This window comes from Seriola dumerili, unplaced genomic scaffold (assembly GCF_002260705.1).
Source record: "Seriola dumerili isolate Sdu_G_001 unplaced genomic scaffold, Sdu_1.0 BDQW01000191.1, whole genome shotgun sequence".
NCBI classification, from domain to species: Eukaryota; Metazoa; Chordata; class Actinopteri; order Carangiformes; family Carangidae; genus Seriola; species Seriola dumerili.
The window spans coordinates 2,432,480-2,451,501 of record NW_019174446.1 but is presented as its reverse complement, the minus strand read 5'-3'; the positions used below and the strand labels follow the sequence as shown (position 1 = coordinate 2,451,501).

At 40.6% G+C, this 19,022-nt stretch overlaps 1 protein-coding gene across 5 annotated transcripts in view; it reads left to right on the top strand.

The window, feature by feature from the left end:
• Positions 1–19,022, top strand: part of oxr1 (oxidation resistance 1) — a 66,428-nt gene that overhangs the window by 39,318 nt on the left and 8,088 nt on the right. For 2 of the 5 annotated variants that reach the window (XM_022753286.1, XM_022753283.1), the window contains exons 5-9: positions 6,353–6,505; positions 7,806–7,990; positions 9,978–10,627; positions 13,233–13,398; positions 16,032–16,197. In XM_022753286.1, the coding sequence (XP_022609007.1) occupies positions 6,353–6,505; positions 7,806–7,990; positions 9,978–10,627; positions 13,233–13,398; positions 16,032–16,197 (1,320 nt within the window). Of the gene's footprint in view, positions 1–6,352; positions 6,506–7,805; positions 7,991–9,977; positions 10,628–13,232; positions 13,399–16,031; positions 16,198–17,582; positions 17,815–19,022 lie in introns of those variants that run through there. The other 3 variants (XM_022753285.1, XM_022753284.1, XM_022753287.1) reach the window with 3 other exon arrangements.

The following is a 19,022-nucleotide window of genomic DNA, read 5'->3' as shown; positions in this document are numbered from 1 at the left end:
TTGAGAACCTTTTTCATTTATATTGACTACTACAAAATGACTTTTATTGATATATTACCTGTCATATTTACAATATATCACTTTGTCCTATAGCCTGGACACAGCCATATTTTACAGGAACCACAGCTGCTTTCTAGATTTTTTCTTCTCTACGTTTAACAGAGGGTGAGAGGAGAGATATATATTGGTTGGAAACTAAAAGGATATTGATTTCTGTAGCCCCACCACAGCTGTCATCTAACACTGTTACACCCATCTCCCGTCCCCAGCATCAGTGTCAGCTTTCTCTACAGTGGATTACTGTGATGCTGAGGGACAAGCCTCGAGGTGGCCACATCAGGCCTTATTTTGCCCAGCACCCCTCCCTCTACTTTTCTCACCTCAGCGCTTCTCTTCCCGTACAATCTATTTCAATACTCTTCCAACCTACCTTCCTCCTCACCCCCCTCCCCCTCCCCTCAGCAGTTACTCACAGTCTGAGGCCAACACAGCAGCTCTTTCATCTTTGGATTTCAGTGCACCAGTCATTCCACTATGCTGCACTATGCTCTTTCTCTCCTTTTGATGTTACACACGCTGAAAAAAAATCCTGTTTTCAAGACTCTGACTGGAATCTGGTCTCTTTGGGACACTGGCAAGTCGTGGCTCACCCAGGATGAGGTCAAATAAAGTCTGTTTGTCTTCGGTATAGGACTTTTCAGTGACGTAGTCTCAGTTACTCACCGTTTTTCATTTCTGCGACAGCTGTCTGTTATCTCGCCCTTGACCTGACCTGACCTCACCTGTGTGGTTTTACAGTGTGAGCAAGTGTACAGTTGAAGGTTAATATTTGGTGTAATAAAGACACAGGCATGTTTAGTATCATCCAGCACCAGCTGAGAAAATATGGGATCCTTTGGAGGCCAGAGCAGAACAAACACTGGTCATATATTAGAGGATATTAATAGTGCAAAGAAAGCAGAAGTCCAGAAAAGCAATATTCACATGAAAAATATGAAGTGGCTATGGCAGGATGATGCTGTCCTAACTTTCATAGCCTTAAACTGTATTGATCCCACGAGTTAACTCTTATTCTGCATTCACATGCTCCTCGGATGGTCCCATTTCCCGAGATGGGAAGTTGTTCTTCCAACGTTGATGTGTTTATGTTTATGCTTCAAGTGGGAATGTAGAAGCAACAAGGACGCTACAAATAAGATGTGCTGTATTTAAAACGACACATTGATCGCTGTTTCCAGTATTTGTGTCACTTATTATCAAGGTTACTGCTAATGACTAACTTTTCTAAGAAGCCTTGATTAGTCTTTGTGAACAGCAAATAACAGTTACAACCTAATACCATGTTATAAATCAAATGTCAGCAAAACAATAATAATATGCAAGATGTGAAGTTTATCACCATTAACCAAACATTTACTTTCATCTGCCATGTATCTGCGTATATCACGTCACAACTCAGCAAGTCATGTTTCAGAGACTTTCCGAGTTGTTCTTCTGACTTGAAGAGGCGTTCATGTGGATTTTTCAAGTCAGAAACAAAATTTTCAGATCATTCCGACATGACATTGAATCTGGGGTTAATTCCAAGTGGTGAGATATCGGGAATTTCTGACAACAACGTTGTTGTCACTGCGATCTGCATCATTAAACTATGTGAGGCTCATATGCACAAGCATAAACGGTATAAGGTCCACCATCTTGGACAGCTTCTTCCAGTTTCATGTCAGCGAATCATTGCACAATGCGATAAGCGAAGTGATAAGATAAAGGAAAGCTGATGAACATGGTAAAATGTATACCTGCTATATATCAACATGTTAGCATTGTGATTGTTGACATTAGCATTTAGCTCAAAGCATCACAGTACATAAGTACAGCCTCATAGAGCCACTAAAAATTCACTCAGACACTTGAGTCATGAAGGTAAAACTATTAACACAACCTGCAGTGCAGTGAACCAACAAGGATATGCAGTATGTTATTGGGAAATTAATTTACAAAGCAAGGGGTGCTATTGCAAGTATTGTGTATAAGAAACCAGGCAGGTGGAGGTGGGGGTGTTGGAGCGAGAGAGCAGCACAAGCAGTAAGTGGCAGCAAGGCTCAGTCGGGGAGGAACAACAGGGAAGAAAGAGGAGTTGTGTAAAACATGACTGGATTTTGTAGCACCCAGGCACCAAGTTTTTTATACATCTCTCTAAATCTCTCTAAAGATTTATTCTGTAAATAGAATAGATCATGCCTTGGGTGGAAATGAAGAATATACATAGGAATCACCAAGTCATCACTGAGTCATTTTAGACTGGTCTGTAGTGTTGGTTCAGTCTTAATTTTGCACATAGCTCAGTCTAATGCAAGTAAAAAAATAATTTCACAAAATTAAAGACTGACTCATTTTTAGCCAACGACATTAAACACCTTACCCCCAGGCTAACTCAGGCCTAAGACCCATGTTACCATAACAATCAATGACACCTGCGCTAACCAGTAGCACCCAACAACTAAAAACAAGAAAACATGGCTCATAATTTGTGGTTTGTCAACATTGTAATGGAGTGAGCAAAAAGAAGGAGTTTTTTAGGGAACAAATCAGATTTTTCTTTGTTTTTAGTATTTATTTATTTTTATTGTTTCACTCTTCACTGAATTTCCCCAGTAGAACATCCGTGGAACTGTTGAAGTCTTCCAAAAGACAAACTTTTTGTGTTGGGGTAAAGGGAGCTGAGCGGACAGTTCCTCAGTCGGCCTTCTTTCTTTTTATTTTGATAAGTCTTAATTTACCTAGAATTCATTGTACCACAGTCTGGTTTAAGATAGAAGTCTAAAACTAAACTGCTTTGTGCAATGTCTGTCTGAAGTCTGACTATTTGTTCTATCTAAGCCACAGTCAAAGTCTATCTTTCTAGCCCCTGGTGAACTATTGAGACAGTGAGCCAAGTTTTATTTCAACTAGTTAATAAAACTTTCACATTAAAGCCAAAATAAAAGGACAGATTGTCGTCTTTCGACAATATGTCACCATCGGCAGCCAGTTCAACAGACCAACTTCTTTTCACTATCCTGTATTAACTGGTTTCAGAAAGTTATCAGCCCACACACACAAACATAATGTGCAAATTCATAAGCTTTAGTATAACTTTGTTGTGCATGTCAACATTTGGCAAACTACCAAAAGAAATCTTTACATCTCACCTTGTTTTGCCTGAAGAGCAACAGCTCTCAGCTGATGGACACCAAGTGTGTCTCCGCAGTCGTCTCAGTGCTCTCTCATGTGGACTGTGTGGGACGTGTGATGGGTGTTATTTTGTTACCAACACATAACACCCCTTTCTCAAATGTGCCAGATCTAATGACAGGGAATGTAAGACTGTGTTTGTTATGCATTTCTGTGAGGGTGGACATGTTTTGACATCCGTAGCTGTTCATTACAGGCCAGGTGTGTGCTCCACATGCGTGTTCCTGTTGCCAGATGTGTTCTAGTCAGTGTTAACTTTTATTTTTTTGAGTTAAAGCTGCCCTTTTCATATTTAACCTCGGTGCAGGAAGGCTGGCCTGAATGAGTCACTGGGAAGTGACTTGCCAGGAAGTAGAGTGATGAAGTGCAGTTGTGTAGGTGAGATATGTTCAGTTTAAGTGGATGATGAGCTGGTTAAATTCCTACACACAGTCAACCCTAACCCTCAACCCCTCAACAGCTCGGCCTCTGATCTTAAATTCATCAACAGTAGATGCTCTCTCAGATCAGAAAACAGGCTTTTTTAGTCGCTCTTGAAGCTTTATTTTCAGCTCTAATCCCTCTCCCCCTTATCTAACTTGTGTATTTTTCTCCTCTCCTTTCTCAGAGAGGCTTGTTTTGGCTGTAACAGATTGGCCGGCCCCCTCAGCCTTCCCTGGCTGCCAGTGTCTGGGCTGCTTGTGTCGGTGTGGGTCAGTAGCTGCGGGCTGTTTGTCGACTGTGCTGGGAGACGGAGAGGGGGAGGTGTAGGGGTGGGTGTCAGGAGGACAGCAGACAGTTGTTCTGGGCTTGAGCTCTCTTCTCTCTTCTCTAAGCTCGTCACTGCTACAGTAGCTCTTCACAGCTCTTCACTTAGCTTCTCCATTGGCTCTTGACACCCCCCCCCAGTCAAAATCCCCCTTAATGATAACTCCCACACACTCCTCTCTGTCCTCCTTTTCCCTTTTGTTCTCTGTCCTCACACCAGTCTCTCTCTTTCATTGCCTTTAGCTTTCTTTATCTCCTCATCTTTTTATTTCTTTACATAAGATTTTCCCTTTTTAGTTGCTTTTGCTGCAGTTTCCACTCCTTTTTCCTCATTCCTGTTTCTCCTATTCCTCACTTCTTCTCATCTTCCCATCCTTTGTCTCCTCCAGCAATCATTCAGTGTCACAGACACAGTCCATCCTGCAGAGCATTGTTCAGTCAGTCAGACCAACAGTCCTACAAAATGTCCCCCCGGTCAGAAAGCTGTCCATGTGGACAGTTATTCAGAGTCAGTCTGAGTCAGTCTGTCCCCATGGCTCAGCCATCGCATGGCAACAGGCCACTGAAAGAAACACCAACCCCACCACACCTCGTGTTTCCAGCCCAGCACACACACCATCTGTGGTAGATTGCTGTTACCACATTAGTTACCACAGCATAAATGAAGAAGCAGAAACACAATTGCTTTATGGTGTTTGTGTCAGTATGAAATAGAACAACTTGCTTGAGACTTAATTTAGATTCCTTCTTGGCTATGCAGCATCTGGCAGACTGTAGAAAAATAAGTGTAATCATGAGGTAATTATTACAATTTTTTAATAAGCATTGTATCTGAACATCTAAATGCTTCTTAATAACATTGTTTAGCAGTTCTGCAAGTTATCATTACAGTCATTGACTCTTTATTAAACGAGCCATGTTTTACAGCCCTCTGTGCTCAATATAACTGGGAGAAAATAAAGTATACTTGTATATGTAGGAATATATATGGCTTTTTGATGTCTTTCTCTGCTCTCTCTCACTTGATGAGTCCACTTTACATGCCAATGCACATACAACTGGTTTTATACTCCTTGTATATAAAGAATACACCCATGCACTCTCACACAATCTGATAGATTTGTGTTAGTGCACAAACCGCCTCTGCTGAAACACATAATGGGTGAAGTCAAGTTTTGTGCACAATATCACTGACGGCAGGGGAGGGGCTAGATGGGTGACAACCGTGGAATCTGATCAGAAGGTCATAGGTAGTTGGCTTGTTAGTATTATGGATGGATTACTGAATGGCTCCACTGCGTACAGGCCCAGGGTGCCTGAATGCAACGCAAAAGAACCAGGAAGTGATGCTAAACAGCTACAAAGAGACACAAAATGATAACAGATACAAAATGATACAAAATGACTTCAAAGAGATGAAAAGTGACTACTATGGGATGCAAAACAACAACAAGAGACACAAAACATTACCATGTCTGTGTCCAGGGGCCCATTGTCTCATAATCTGTTAACTGCTCTAAGCAATTTGGAGTTATTTATTGATATTCTTTCACATTAGAATATTTTAAGTTGTTTCTCTGGCATACATTTATTGCACTCTATGAATAATGTAACTATTAATAATGTATACTTTATAATTGCAAAGAACCAGGCTTTAAATTTGCATCGTAACACTTTTTTTCATATTTTTCCAATATGTCTATTTGTGGTTGAATTCCTTTGAAACTGTGCCCCAGTCTGACCCGCCCATTCAAAAGTTTTTTTTAAATCAGCCTCAACTCAAGGGCATGTTAGTCTCTAATGAAATAACACTAACTAGGCATTGAGTTGTGCACGAAAGCACAATAATTAAAGCTTCAGTCTTATATGAATGTTTTTCACCTAATTACCACTGTGAAGCTCAGGCACACAGGAGGCGTATTCATTTGGCTCATCATTGGGTTCCGTTTTAACCTGATTGCCCCGCTGTGCAAAAAATATCTGTTTATATATAGATAATACATTTAGAGACTCAAACACATTAGTTTGATGAAATGAGACACAATTTAGTTACACCATGCATCACCAAGCGAACCAAGCTCTGCCTGTTCGACAGCGCTTATTATTGTCTGTTTGGTTGAATGCTATTCAGAGATGCAGACGTCATGCATCCGTGTAGATATTGGTTTATAGGCAGCAGAATGAGTGGAGCACATCGTGTATATTTTTAGGATTCATCACTTCATTTCACTGAACTCCTGATCATTGTTGTTTATTGCGACAAAAGACAAACCACAGTAGCCCAGTATAAAAGTATGCTAACAAAAGTTGTCTCTGTCCCACCCTCCCCTAATTTCACCAATGTCCACAACCGCACCCACTCTACCTCCAGGACTCTGATGGCCCCCCAAAACCAGAAGCCGTTCACCCTCCAGTGTTCTCGGCCCTGCGCCAGTCCAGAGTGGTGTCATCCACCTCCGAGGAGGAAGAGGCCCTCACAGAGAAGTTCCTCAAGATCAACTGCAAGTACATCACTGATGGAAAGGTAAAAACTCTACCCAGTACTGGTCATGTCACACATTGACCAGTTCAACAGATGAAAGCACCGACAGCAAAACTACGGTTAATCTAGCCCCAGTTTATGCCCCTCATGTATTACCACTACATCTGAGTCACTGAGCTAATCATGTGCTACCCTGTATGTAATGTATTTCAAGAATCCTTAAAGACTTAAACCAAAATTCTTTCACTGCCAAATAAAAAGTTGTGTTTCTTTTTCCTAATCAAAACAAAGACGGTGGCCAGAAATGTTCGTAAGCCACCATAAAGATTTTACTGTTAGTTATATAGTGATGTTTAACCTCAGTAAAACTCTTTTTTTTGTTTTTTTTCCCTTTTTTCTGCAGTATCAACCATGTAAATATCAAATGCTTTTTATTCTATAATCAGTGTTTCGAAGTGACAACAATAGATTCCACAGTAATACAGGGAGAATAAATATCAAAAATTCCACATTATGTGTTTACAGTGCAGTGCCATCTATGATGATCACTGTCATTTTTTTGCTATTGCAAAAACGTAATATTCTTTTTCTTTTTTGGTTTATTCTCAGAAACGAAACAGGGTGAGGTGTAGGGGGATGTGTGATGAGGACAGCAGACAGTTGTTATTGGCTCGAGTTGTATAAACATTTGACTCCTTAAGGTGTTGTCAACTGAGTTTTCTAAAGTTAACATCTTAAAAGGTCAAACGCTGTGTTTAAGTCTTATTACAGTGCTTTCCTTGTAAAAGTTTGATCTCATGATAAATCGGATGGTGCCAGTGCTTACCTTGGTTTCAGGAATTACGTTCTGATTTGCATTTTTTTTTTTTTTTTTTTTTTTTTTTTTTTTTTACCAGAAACAACATCAATAGTCAATTAAAAAACTGTGTACTGTGTTCTGGTGTTATTCAGATCAGGCAGGATGGTCTGATATCTGTGTCTTCACCAGCACACTGCTATATCCAGGCAGCTGTCCTGCTGTCAGACACACACGCGCGCACACACACACACACACACACACAGATCCATGGTATTGAACCACTGCTGATTCACTCCCAGGTACCAAATGAAAGCACTGAAGTGGTCAGCGCTGCCAGTCAATAACTTCTACTTGATTTAGGACATTTGTGGTTGCAAATGGATTTGGCCTCCAGTTGTTTGACAGAGGTGCTTTTGATTATCCTAGATGCTAAGCTCTTATTTTATTTATTGTTATTTTATTTCATTTATCCATTAAAAGTAGCGATTGATCTCATTCTCCCTAATGCATTTCCTGTGTTGTTGTTGTTGTTGTTGTTGTCAGGGTGCGGTGAGCGGGGTGTTGCTGGTGACACCCAACAACATCATGTTTGACCCTCACCGGATGGACCCCTTGGTTCAGGCCCATGGGTGTGAGGAGTATGGCATCATGTGTCCTCTGGAGGAAGTGCAGTCTGCTGCAATCTACAAGGAGATCACCGACCCCAAGATCAGAGAGGCCGTCCCAGAGTAAGAGAAAGCACAGATATACCGTATGTGCAAGTTCTGTAGTAGTAGACGAAGACTTCTTTTAGACTACACATGTAATTATTTAAAGTATATGCAGCTATAAAAGCCAACACTGACCTCTAACTCTGATTTACTCCTACATACATTCTTATTCATATAGTTCAACATTAAACATCTTCCTCTATAATCATTCTCCCACTCCTGCCCTCTCAGGAATGCACCAACCTTCTCTGCTGCACCCATGATCAGATTGCATCAGTAACCAACTAACACTTCAACCCCCCCCAAGACCCACATACACAAACACACACACCAAAATAAAAAGCACACGGCAATTACACCAAGGTTAATGAAGTATGCCTTCACCCTCCTACGTTCTGATTGCTCACGTCTTTATTCAGTAGGAAGCAGCCACTTCAGAGGATTCACTTGTGTTTCCTCCCACAGATTTGTCTGAGTTTTTTTTTTTTTTTTTTTTTTTTTTTTTTTTTTGTTTGTTTTGTTTTTTTAACTTTGTTTTTGTGCTGTTGAAGCCAAATTTATGCAAGGACAAATATGGTGTATCACTAGGAACCCTGTGGAGTCATTTTTTCTTTCTGTGTCTTCAGTTGGTAGCAGGGTCTGGGCAGAGCTGTATTTAGCTGGTTGAGTATTGCCCGTGGAGCAGTTATTGTGCTGGCAAATGACTGTTTTTTTGTGCCAGGCCCAGATGTTTTCTCAGCTGTGATCCATTGTCTTTGTCTGCTCTGTCTCCTCGCTCTCGCTCTCTTTCTCTCTCGCTCTTTCTCTCTCTCTCTCTCTCTCTCTCTCTCTCTCTCTCTCTCTCTCTCTCTTTCTCTGTGTCCGTCTGTCTGTCTGAACACACAGCTGAGCAACAAGTGCCTGCAGGATTTGATTCTGTGCAGTGTGGCGGTTATTTGCCAGTGCTTTGTCTGTTTGCTTGCGAGTTTTTCAAGAACAAGAATTTCATAATTTGTTAAGAATTTGATGGAAATAGAATAAACCATTGACCGGAAATGCATGTAATGCAGCTAATGAGGCTGTATTTATGTATTCTGGGCACATCATGTCTGTCCATGCAGGTGTTTTCAGTGGCTGGACCTGCGCTGAATTTTCATGTAGTCGGGATAATTGTGTAGTGTTGCATAGTACACAGAATTTTGTAATAGGATTGGGAGGTTAAAAGGTGTTTACCCCTCCCATGAAAAACTGATTTGGCATCAAACCACTTGATCTGCTCATATTTCTGAATCAAAACCAGAGAGAAATGATTCTGTTGTCAGGAGATGAAGGCAGCCATTGTATTTTATTTCCAAGATAAATTCATTTGTTTTTGCTGACACATGAATAAGTTAAGTTTTGTTTTAAATGCCCGACATGTGTGGTCTCTACTAATGTGTTTCCACCATAATAGACTGTTGAGACAGTAGACAGTTGTGTGGAATTCTCATGTTTAATCATTTTAATTGCATTTGAATTTGTTAAATAATGATGTTTTTGTGTTTTGTATTATTTGGTTAATTTAATGTGACTGAAATAATTGATTTGCACTTATTTAATTTCTCATTCAGATACTAAATCTTCTTGGTTTGTGCATCACAAATAGCCTGAGTTAGCGGTTCAAACTGGGTCAAGGTCCAAATAAACTACTTCCTACATTTCCAATAATGCAACTACTGTCTTTCATTAAACGTTTCTTTCAAGCTCTGTGAACCCAGTGTGTAAGTCAGCCTTTCTGTAAAAGATTTGAAACCTCAAGCTGATCAGGGTTGTTCTCTCAGACATGAACAGCTCCTCCAGAGCCGGAGGAGTTGTACCACTGTTTTTACAGGACAGCATTAATAATAACAACTAAACTCTAAATGGCCAAATGGAAAATCGGCTTAAAGTGCTTAAAATTTGAATCCCCATATCAGTCGGTACACCTACATGGTATTCATGAAGAGAAGTTGCATGTGTCTTACTGCCGCTCTTTTCATATTTCCAGTGACCTGGAGCCTCTGCCAGCTGAGAGACACCCCTCCCAGCAGAAGGACCCAGAGCATCGCCTGAGGGAGCCAGGGGCCAATGACAGCGGCAGCACGGTCCCACGCAGCACCGAGGGCTCCATCTCCGAAGACGTCTTCACTGAGTCTGACCTGTCCCCCATCCGGGAGGAGGAGCAGGCGTCTAATGAGGACCTCCACCTGGACAAGTCCTCTGGCGCTTCCACAGAATCTGTGCGAACCGTTACCCAGGTGGAAGCCACCGGCACCGGCTCGCAGGCCGCAGGCAGTGCCCACGGCTCAGTCAGCCAGCCGGAGGTGACCCCCGCGGCGAAAGCAGAGGACAATCCACGAGACACTGCCACAGAAAATAATAGCCAGTCCCCCATGGGATCCAAGCAGCACAGTGTAGAGAAGCCACCAAGCACACCCACTACCACCAGCAGCAGCACTAGCCAGGCCCAGGGTCCCAGCAGCAGCTCCTCTCGCCCGGGGTCCCAAAGTTCAGCCACCCCTGGTGCCACAGACACCACCACGGTCTCAGCCAGTCCACGAGGGGATGTCGACGAGGGGACAGACGTCTTCAAAACGGACACTATGCAACAAGGCAAGGAGGAAAATGTAGAGGAGACACAAAAGAACTCTGCAGAGGGTAAACACACTTACTTCGTAAAAGTTAGAAATCATATATATTACAATTACACATGTAGGACATTTCAGGTGATGAATCCAGCCTCACGTTCTCTTTTAGCTGCAACTCTACATCCATATTCTTCTGAGGAGTATCATAAAGCTGCTACAGGATCACTTGTCTTGTGTTGTTTTGTGATAACCTTTCCCTTTCCACTCCGCCATGTTGCTAGTCATTGGAGTTAAAGACGAAGGGAAATGGCAGCCTCTCTGCTGTTATCAGCTTGCTGGAGCTGGCCAGGCTTTAAGGGGCTTTATGCAGCTTTTTGATCTCTCACTCCGGTGGTCTGGGCCACTCCTGTAGGCGATAAGCTAAAGCCTATCAAACACCACAATGTCACAAACACACCTAGAGCCCAAAGGGGAAACACAGTGACGATTAAACCCGACATCAAAACATCTTCTGAAACAGCATTCAGAGAGGAGTTATTTATATTTTACATCCTCCTCTGGTGGTGATTTCATGTGGATTTAGACAAACACTGAATTGCACAAAGCATGGAATAAACTTACTAATGTCTTCCATGATATGTTTAAGGATTGATAGATGTTTTACAGGTTGTTAGTCAGTCAGTTTATTGGCTTTATTTCTGCTCATGCCAAATGTTTGGTCCATCCCACATGAGATATCAGACATCAAAAATAAAACAACACTTCTTCTGGTAACACATATACAAAGCCAAAAGAAAAATGTAAGTTTTCACATTATATATACAGTATATACTTTCAAATATATTTATGTGCAACCTTTCAAATAAATAGTACACCAAATTGAAGAAGAAAGAACGGAAATGCTATAAGCCCTGATAAAGGATTATTTCTCCCACACTTTGTCCAAGTGACTGGCAATCTAATCAATACATTTTTAAACATTTTATTATTAAAAAATACTTTAAAAAAATAATCATATTTGTAACACAGTGTTCACATCTTTAACTAATATTTATTCTAATTAAATATCCCTCTTTCTTGCCTGTTTCTCAGTTCCCATATCCCCCACTTTAGCCAACTTTTGTTTGTGCCCAGTATGATATATTTTTATAGAGCAGGTTTTCACTGATTCACAGAAAGATTTATAAGGCCCGAAACCCTGACTGAATAATAAACCACACAGGCTTGAGAGAAGTTTTCATTATGTTTGAAACATCTTTTTTAAAACCCATATGCTGTTCAGGTATATACATTTGGTTTGATATTTGATCCAGCATTAAATTGGTAAATTGGTAAATTGCTAAGTGCTATGGATAATATAAGTTTTAGAATGATCTATTACCTCCCAGGCAGCCATTGTTTTTCATTCATTTTATGGTTTGAAAATCAGCTTTTGATATATAATCAACTTAAAGTGGGAGCTTATTTTATTTTACATCATTGTCTTGATTACTACCTGCACAACAGCAGCTTGTTCAATACCAAAAGTGTCTGTTTTGATTTACATCTTTGAAATTTAATTTTGAGGAATGTAGCACTTTTAAGTACTAATGGCTTTCAGATCACATTACTAAGAACCACATTAAACACACCAGCAAAGAGTTTTTTCTTAACTGAATTACCACACAGTGATATTGTAACTTTATAGAGTTAGCAGAACGTTCACTGTGATGGATTATTTACCTTAAACAAGATGATGTTTAGTTTATTGAAATAAATGGAAAGCAGGTGCTGCCTGGATGTTAGATGCTGTAGTAAGAAATAACAAAGTAAATAATGAAATATATGCAATTAGTGGTTACAGTAATAGAGAAAAACATCCTTTAACAATATCTGGTCAGCCTTGTTATCTATTGTCTGTCACACTCACTGACTCACTTGTGTCAATACATCCTACTCTAGTGGGATACGTAGTTGCGATTCCAAAAAAGCTTTCTCTCTCCCCAAGAAGAAAGAGATCGAGACAGTGGGAGAGAGATTTACCATTTTCTCCCTGGCAATTATTGCCACGCAGAGAGCTAGACTGCAAAAGCAGTTCTAATTCACAGGCATCTCAGCAGGGCTGCCCTTTATTCTGCACACATTAGCACAGCCCACACAAGTAACAGCAGCAACTTCACAAACAAGCTGCATTAATACCAAATTAATGCATACTGAAAATTAAATTCGTCCCACTGAGCTTTGTTGTCTAAGCAGATAAATATCATTTAGCCCGTCATTATTAACAGTTATGTGCTATCCGACCAGGAGCCAAAAGTATGTGCCAGTGTAATGTGAATGGCACGTGATCTCATTCAGCTTCCTGGGGCTTTGACCTCGTAAAAGGCTATTGATTATGTAGCATGGACAGAGGACTCAGTGCCACTGTCAAATCAAATTTATTTCTATTATCTGTGGTGTTTCTGCCACAAAATGACTAATGGCAGCTGATGTAGCCAGTAAACAGAGGGTAGAAAACGAGGTCACATGAATAAAGGAAGTATTATGAATAGAATACAGAGTTTAGTCTGATTCATCGGTCAGCACCAAGGCGAATAAGTGTATTTCCCGAACTGTCAAACAATTCTAGGAGTTTTTAAACCATATTGTTTCTCGTTTTTATGCCTCTGTGACCGTGTGTTTATCTCCTTTGCCAGGTACAGGGTCTGCAGAGAGGCGGAAGCACCGCTCCCACAAGTTCCTGTGTCTGCGGGTGGGGAAACCTATGAAGAAGACGTTTGTTTCCAACGCCAGCGCGTCCATGCAGCAGTATGCCCAGCAGGGCAAAAAGCACGAGTACTGGTTTGCTGTGCCACAGGAGAGGTTAGTACCTGTGCTCCACCTCCCACTAAACCAGGGCACAATGCATTTTAATACAAGCAAATCATTCCTGTGATATCCTAAATAACAGACTTTAAAATCATAAAACCTGTGCTCGACCTGATTATATGGAAGAGTATTCAAAATGGAAGAAATAAACCCATATGATCCTGATATAATCCTAAGAATCCACAATAGTCAGCTGAGTTACTGAGGCTCCTCACCTCCAGTCCTTTTAATATTTGAAACCAATCAAATATGCATTCGTTGTCAGGTCTGACTCCCACTGCGGCTTCTGCCCATCTCCTTGTGCTGCCTCTGCCAGACAGCAAAATTATTTATTATTCATTCATTCTGCAGGGAAACAGACTCGCACACTTTATTCCTTTGCTGGGGCACACGTACGACCCATGCTACACTGAGGTTCTGCTGCAGTCGCTTCTCTGTGCTGCCTCTCCTAAGCTCATGTTGAATCCTCAGTATGCGTTCCACCCACAAAGATGCTCGTGAACTTTTTCTGACCTGCAACTGAAATTCGTAATGTCTCACATCAGCTGAAAATAGCCTTGTCTCGTTCATGCGTTTCTTCAGGATGCGTCACGCAGTGTGGATGTGCGGTTGTCAAGTCAGCAGTCGTCATAATTGCATTTAAGCTTTTCACACTGGCAGGAGACGCATTACAAGGAAATATGTGCTTCCACACAAGTTGTGTAATGTGTTTATGTAGGGAATTAATTTTTAATTAATGTAGGACTAATAGCTTAATTTGAAGAGTCACTTATCTAAAGCTTTTCCTTTGAGCCAGATCTGAAATTGATTGGTAATAGCACAGTCATTGGTCTCTGGCTACAGCTAAGAGAAGTTATTTTCTCTGTATCTTTCAAGACAAAGGGACAAAAAGGGAAACACTTTCGAGGGGTGAATCTCATCAGTTATTTTACGCCGCTGTTTTCAGTACATGTGTCTATAGTTTGACAGCAGCAACACACATGGTTCTCTCTCTGGCTGCTAATCACATTTAAATCAGACAAACAGGCGCTTCCTTTTTTTTTTATGTAGCCATGGTACCATAAATGCTTCTTGGTTATGCAAAGTGTTTACTGCCTGAGTGCAGTAATGACACTGAAATTCCCCTCGCTTCATTATTCAGTATGAACTTCAGAAGTCTTACATTGTTGTTTTCATCCACAGGTTGCTTAGCGACAGCATTTCCCACCTGGAAAACAAGTATGCTGTGATGCATGCTGCTCTTGGGGATGACAGCCCAGGGACATGGCAGATTTAAAGCTAGTATTAAAAGACAGGGCTTGTACATGTTACTACTCGTTCTTTGTTTTTTTTTTTGTTTTCCAACTTTTCTTTCCTGGCTTTGGAATAAAGACTAAGGTGTGTGGGAGGAGTGATCGTAATCTGTTGGGACTGACAACACAGTGGTTCAAAGTTCTTTTTTCAGGCACTGCTAGACCCTCAATAGCTTGACCTAGATGGTAGGCGACCCGTATGATGTGTCTTAAAGTGTCCTGGCAATGGTGTGGGAGGAAAGGGAAGCTATTGAATGAGCCATATACAACTATGACACTTAATACATCTGAACCTACAGAGTCTGCCACATCTCCTCCGTGTCTACCAGCCACAGCAGTGTGTGATACAGCCTATTTGTTTCTTCTTCACGAGTGATGCTGTACTATCATATAAAATCCTGAACTCTTTGCATGGGTGACATTCCTCTTCTGCCTCATGACTAGTCGGCAGGAGAGGGGGAGGGGCAAAGTTATAGTCACAATCTTAGAGAGCTACAGGAGATAACAGATACATTTCTTACCATTTCCAGTAGACTCCCCTGTTGTAAGGAAAGTGACCATCCGCTATGTGTAATTTTAATCTGCTCTAATCAGTATTTCATATTAACAGCAGGTGAAATGACTACGTGTGATATGATGTGTTTGAGGTGACAAAGCGCTGTGAGGTGTTTTAAGCATATTTCAGCTCATTGTTCTCATCAGCCTCGTTTCCCACCGCAGCTGTTTCCAGCAAACAACCTCAGATAAATCCTCTCTAAGCTACCTGCCCGAGACCAAACAGCATACAGACAGAGTTAGCAGCTAGCTGGTGAACTTGGTGAAGCATTTAGCAGCTCAGAGGCCAATATAGCAGGCGTCGATGGAAAGCAAAACAGAGCTAAAAGGAGAGACAATATTGGGGCTTGGATTTGTTGGGTGTCCAGAAACACACAAAGTGATGTGTTGCAGAATACTTAATAACAGATATAAACAGTGTCCCCAGCATGAACAGTTCAGCAGTGACAGCAGAGAGGAGATGAGTAAAAGATCCTTGTTCATGTCTTCTTAGTGCTGTTTGAGAATTATTTAACATATAAAATATAAAGTAATTCTCAAAACTTTTTGGGGTTCAATGGCAGACTCACAAATTAATTTTTTTTCAGGTAAACATGGACAATTACAGCATATTAAGTATGACCCCTTTTTTTTTTATCATTTCAAAGTTACAATGTAAAGATGTTGACTCAGGTACTTTGGTGCTTTCATGCTATTTTAGATAACAGGAAAGATACATCTCAGATTATGAAAGGAACCAAGCCTCTTCTCTCACAGTTGTTCCTGTGTCTCTACTCCCAGGTCAGATCACCTGTATGTATTCTTCATGCAGTGGAGCCCTGACATGTATGGTGAGGGGGTCAGGGGAATGGGACAAGAGCCTGGGTTTATGGTTGTCAAGAAGAACGAGGTGTCAGAAATGGATAAGGACGAACCCATCACTGACCTCAATGTCAAGGAATGGGAGGTAAGGTCTACTAAGCTGCACTGCTTACTAACCTTGCTAAGTGCACCTGTGGTGTTGTCTCAAGCCTTGCAGACATGGATTAAGTATAGTTCTACACTATGGATTAATCCATAACCTGTGAAACCAGAATCTTATGTGGTGTTATTGTTAATTTTATTATGTTAAATTACATGTTAAATAATTGTGTTGATTTGCTTTCATTATGCAATTCATAGTGTAAATGTATTGTGCTGATCTTGGTTTTTAATCCATCAGAACAGTGTAGTCGTCAAGTTTTTCAATTCTGTTTCTGTATTTTGCACTTCTGTGTACCGCTGCATATTTCTTGATTTGATGGTAAATGTTTTTTTTTTTGTGAACTTTTCTATCTTATGTAAGTTGTGTGCACACTTGCTTTGCTTGGAAATGTGCTTCTCTGATCTTCCAACCAAAGTGTTTTGCATGTTTGTGTAATTGTTTACTCTTAGTCAGTGTATTGTAGTTTCATCACATGTGTGACTGTCGCCGGTGTTGGTCAGCATTTGGCAACTTTTTTTGCTGTAATGCAAAAGGCTATCACCATTATGAGTTGCTTAACATACACAGGGAATGTAATCACTGAGCAGCTAAACTGGTTTCTTTTGGTTATGAAATCCCCTACTCTAGTGGCACTGATGTGGGTTCAGTCATTCTTCCTTTTTTTGCATTATTTGGGAAGTAAGACTAGGAAGCATGGACGGAGGTTGTCTAACTACATTTTAAGGACTGTCGGTGCACGTTGCTGCACCACGGACAGCATGGATGGGTCATGGTCAAAATGAGATTGTTTACAAGCCTGTGGATAATGAAAAGGATGCTTTCATTGTATGAAGAAATTGATACGATGGTAGCAGTGGCCTGTATTTAAATTTTAATGTAAATGAATGATGTAGGAAACAAATTGGACTGATTTGTTTATTCCCAGACTTCTCGCAAACAGAGGCTACATGATCCATTTCATTTGAATAAGTAAATAGGAACCTGCTGCTTTGGTTCTTCCTGTTGACAATACATGATTTTTAACCAACACCATCATGGAGCTTTCAGAAACAAAATAGATGTTTTTTTTACTAACAGAGTTTTGTCAGAGTCTTGTTAAAAATATTTATCCAATAGAAGAGTAATTTTATTTATTTATTTGTTTTTTTGTTTGTTTGTTTAATTATTTATTTATTCATTATTTAATTTTAATAGTTTCAGTTGTTGTCATTAATGAATTATCAGTCAAAATCTAAAGAAAATATACCTCATGGGATAATGGTGTTACTGTGTCTTTAAATCTTGTCTGTTATGGGAAGGGATCATCATTTTTAACCAATAGGAAGCCGGCATCCCTCCTGTCCCGTGTTGTCATTGGATTTTAGTGATGTCACACAAATCATACGTTGAAGAGACCCACCGGAAAAAAAATGTTTCTATTTTAGTCAAGCATCCTGGCAGGCTTCATACCAACTCCGGCTGCTTATCTCGGGGCTACACGGGGAGAACTTAAAGGATCTGTAATGTGACATTCCAGCTTCAACCTCGCCCAGAAAGCAAGTCATGTTTTCTAGGAGGGTGAAGGACCAAGAGACACGGCTGACCCCAAAGTATTCATGTGTATGTTGCTTGTTTTTAGTTTATGTTTTCAGTCACCAGCGATGTATGTTCTTGTATGTTCTCTTATTGCTGTTGTTGTTGTTGTTAGCAAGCCATGCTAGCTCGCTAGTGAAGCTAACTAGCCTGCTAGCCTTTAGCCGGTCCGGTCTTGTCCACTGACTGGTGTTAAACAAAGTGGCCACTATCTGGGTGTTTGGCAGTCAGGGCACTGCTCTCATCTGTTGTCTAGCCTTTGGCAGCATGTAATGGGATGAGTGTGCCTCTATAAACTGTTTGAAAGTTTCCAGGGCTAGGTGGCAGTTAAAACATGCAGCTCCCACAGTCAGATACAAGTTTCTTTAACGTTAACAACATTAGCAGACATTTTTCATAATTATGAAATATGTTTATCTATTAGCTTGTTAAATGACTGTTAATGAGTCACTTGTGTTGTATGACTCAGTATTAATTTCACTGGCCACATTTAAATGCTGACCTTTTCATGACATTGATATACTCTGATAAAAGGTATTTGATTCGCATTGATAAGTGTTTCTGCAGCAGGCTAGTATGCTGCTAGCTTGCCCGTTTTCAGAGGACAAATGCACTAAAGTGCTTTCTGTTGAAGGTGAAGTGAAGCAGAGATGTTTTTTTTTTTTTTTTTTTTTTTTTTTTTATAAAGAGAGCTGTAGTTTACACTCTCTGCTGCATTATTGAGAGCTGTAAAGAGGCAGCTTCTTACCAAAAAGGATTGTCTCAGCTATTTAATAAAAAAGTAGATTAAAGTAGCTTATGGCATGAGTGCATTTACAATGTTTATTTAAGACCCCTGTTCGAAGATGTAGTAATTATTGAGAGGTAGACCTGTGTATATGACTGTGCATGTGTGGTTTTTGTGAGTTTGTTTATCTCATGCACGAGGCTTCAAATATCTTTCCTTTACTGAGACACAGTGGACTATTAAACGCCAACGTTTGTTCAGGGGCAGCAGCTCTCAGTGGAGTATGCAACAGCGTGGGGTGTAACTTTGTTGGACTGTAGCCATGCTTAGTAGGTCATTGTGTTGGTCTGTCTGGGTTGTAGTTTTGTGGATTGTTGTGCCTGACAAACAAGAGAATAGTTTAATGTTGGTGGATTTGGCAAGTATTGTTGCACCAGTGGGACCTCAGCTATTTTTGTTGTTGTTGTGTGTTCCAGCTTTGAAATCTTGTGGATTTCACAGCCTTCTC